The sequence below is a fragment of the Egretta garzetta genome, unplaced genomic scaffold (assembly GCF_000687185.1).
Source record: "Egretta garzetta isolate BGI_Z169 unplaced genomic scaffold, ASM68718v1 scaffold29, whole genome shotgun sequence".
In the NCBI taxonomy this organism is placed as follows: domain Eukaryota; kingdom Metazoa; phylum Chordata; class Aves; order Pelecaniformes; family Ardeidae; genus Egretta; species Egretta garzetta.
In genome coordinates, this window is record NW_009260796.1 from 245592 (window position 1) to 247238 (window position 1647).

Below are 1647 nucleotides of genomic sequence, written 5' to 3' on the forward strand. Positions count from 1 at the left end.
CGCTTCCGCCTGGCGGAGGGGCTCCCTCGGGCAGCCGGTCGCTGCTATTCCGCCCAAAACCGGGAAGGGTGAACCCGGAGGGCTGGCGCCGGCGAGGACTCGTTAACCCCTGCGGCACCCTCGCCGAGAGTCACTTTTCTCCCCTGGACATCGGCGTTGCGTATTTTCCTGCCCTTCGCCGGCTGCTGCTTAGTTGAAAAACAGCCCCCAGGAGAGACGTGCGGCAGGATTCTTGGGTCGTTTTGGAGAAGAACTGACTGTGGTACTGACTTTTTTTAAGCTTCAAATGTTGGAAGTTTGAGATGGAAGGGAATGTGGTTTGAATTTTTCGGTATCTTTTCAAAGCCTTTTTTCCCCCGCCCGCTTTCACTTGCTGTGTAGGTACACGTTTTCTGCTATCGACAGTGCTTAAGCGAAGAACATTGTTTGGCTGTTGTGCTGATTAACAAGCTTTTTTTTTTTTTTCTTCTTCCGCTGACATACGATTTTTGTTATCTTTTATCACAGAAACGTTTTATTAAGGGGTTGAGGCAGTACGGCAAGAACTTCTTCAGGATCCGAAAGGAGTTGCTTCCAAATAAGGAGACTGTAAGTACATTTGGACTTCATGTAATTTGCTTTTTCTCTTGCTGCTTCAATGTTTGATCTTACGAAACTGTTTCCTTTTTGCCTTGAACTGAATTCTCTTCAGATAAATGGAAGGGAAATCCACAGCCAGAAAAGGTAGCTGTAATTTTTAGCGCAGTTTTTAGGTCTGACTTGTATGAAAGACGTTACATAAAATAGTCGTCGCTGCTGGACGGAGTCACTAAGGTTGGGTGAAGTGTATTTATGGAGACCAAATCTAATTTTAAATTCTGACATTATGATGGGATAATACATTTATGTCACCCAGTTGGGCTCAAATGGCAGTGGGTAATTAAAGAAAGCCTAAAACAAAACAAAATCTAATTGAATGTGGAAGGCTGAGGTATGTGACTGCTCCTCCGACCTGCAGAATTCGGTGGTTGTGTTTAACTCTTGGTGTTCCTGAAGCATGTGGACAGCAAGCGTGTAACTTCAGTTTCTGAATTGATCTGGGGCTTATTGCTCTCCTGAACTTCATAAACCTTACGTAGCTGTCATTCTGCTGAAAATCCTGGCGAGTGCTTAGGAGGAAGATGGACAGGGAGGGGTGGTTGACTTCTTCAAAGGAAGGAGGGTTTGGGAAGCCTTGGGAATCTGGTTACTTTTCCATTAGTCCTAATTGCCAAGCCTCTCTAGAAGCTTCGGTTTCTGTTCTGCAGGTGTCACTTAACTGCTGGGAGGGTGGTTTTGGAAAGCGGTTTTCAGATTTGTTCTGAATTCAGAAGGGAGGTAACTCAATGAAAATTGAATTAGACTATTTGCTAGCAGTGTGCTAGTGACCTGGAAAATACTTACTTAAAGCATAGCTGGTTGTTCAGCCTTTTCTGTGTGTGGCATTTGGATGTTCAGTGGGGAAGAACGTTACTTTTAAAAATATTCTAAAACCTATGACTTACTGTGGGACGTTTCCATTCTCTTCCGAGACGTTCTCGTGAGATGATGCTGTGATACCGCAATCTTTCGTTGGTGAATAGTCTGTAACACCGCGTAAGTCAAATAGAAAGGGGAGGATGAAATGAT

At 44.5% G+C, this 1647-nt stretch overlaps 1 protein-coding gene across 1 annotated transcript in view; it reads left to right on the forward strand.

Annotated features, from left to right (window-relative positions):
- RERE (arginine-glutamic acid dipeptide repeats) overlaps positions 1–1647 on the forward strand; it is a 183130-nt gene that overhangs the window by 126799 nt on the left and 54684 nt on the right. Inside the window, exon 10 of the mRNA XM_009646779.2 lies at positions 508–588. Coding sequence (XP_009645074.1) covers positions 508–588 — 81 coding nt within the window. The remainder of the gene's footprint in view (positions 1–507; positions 589–1647) is intronic.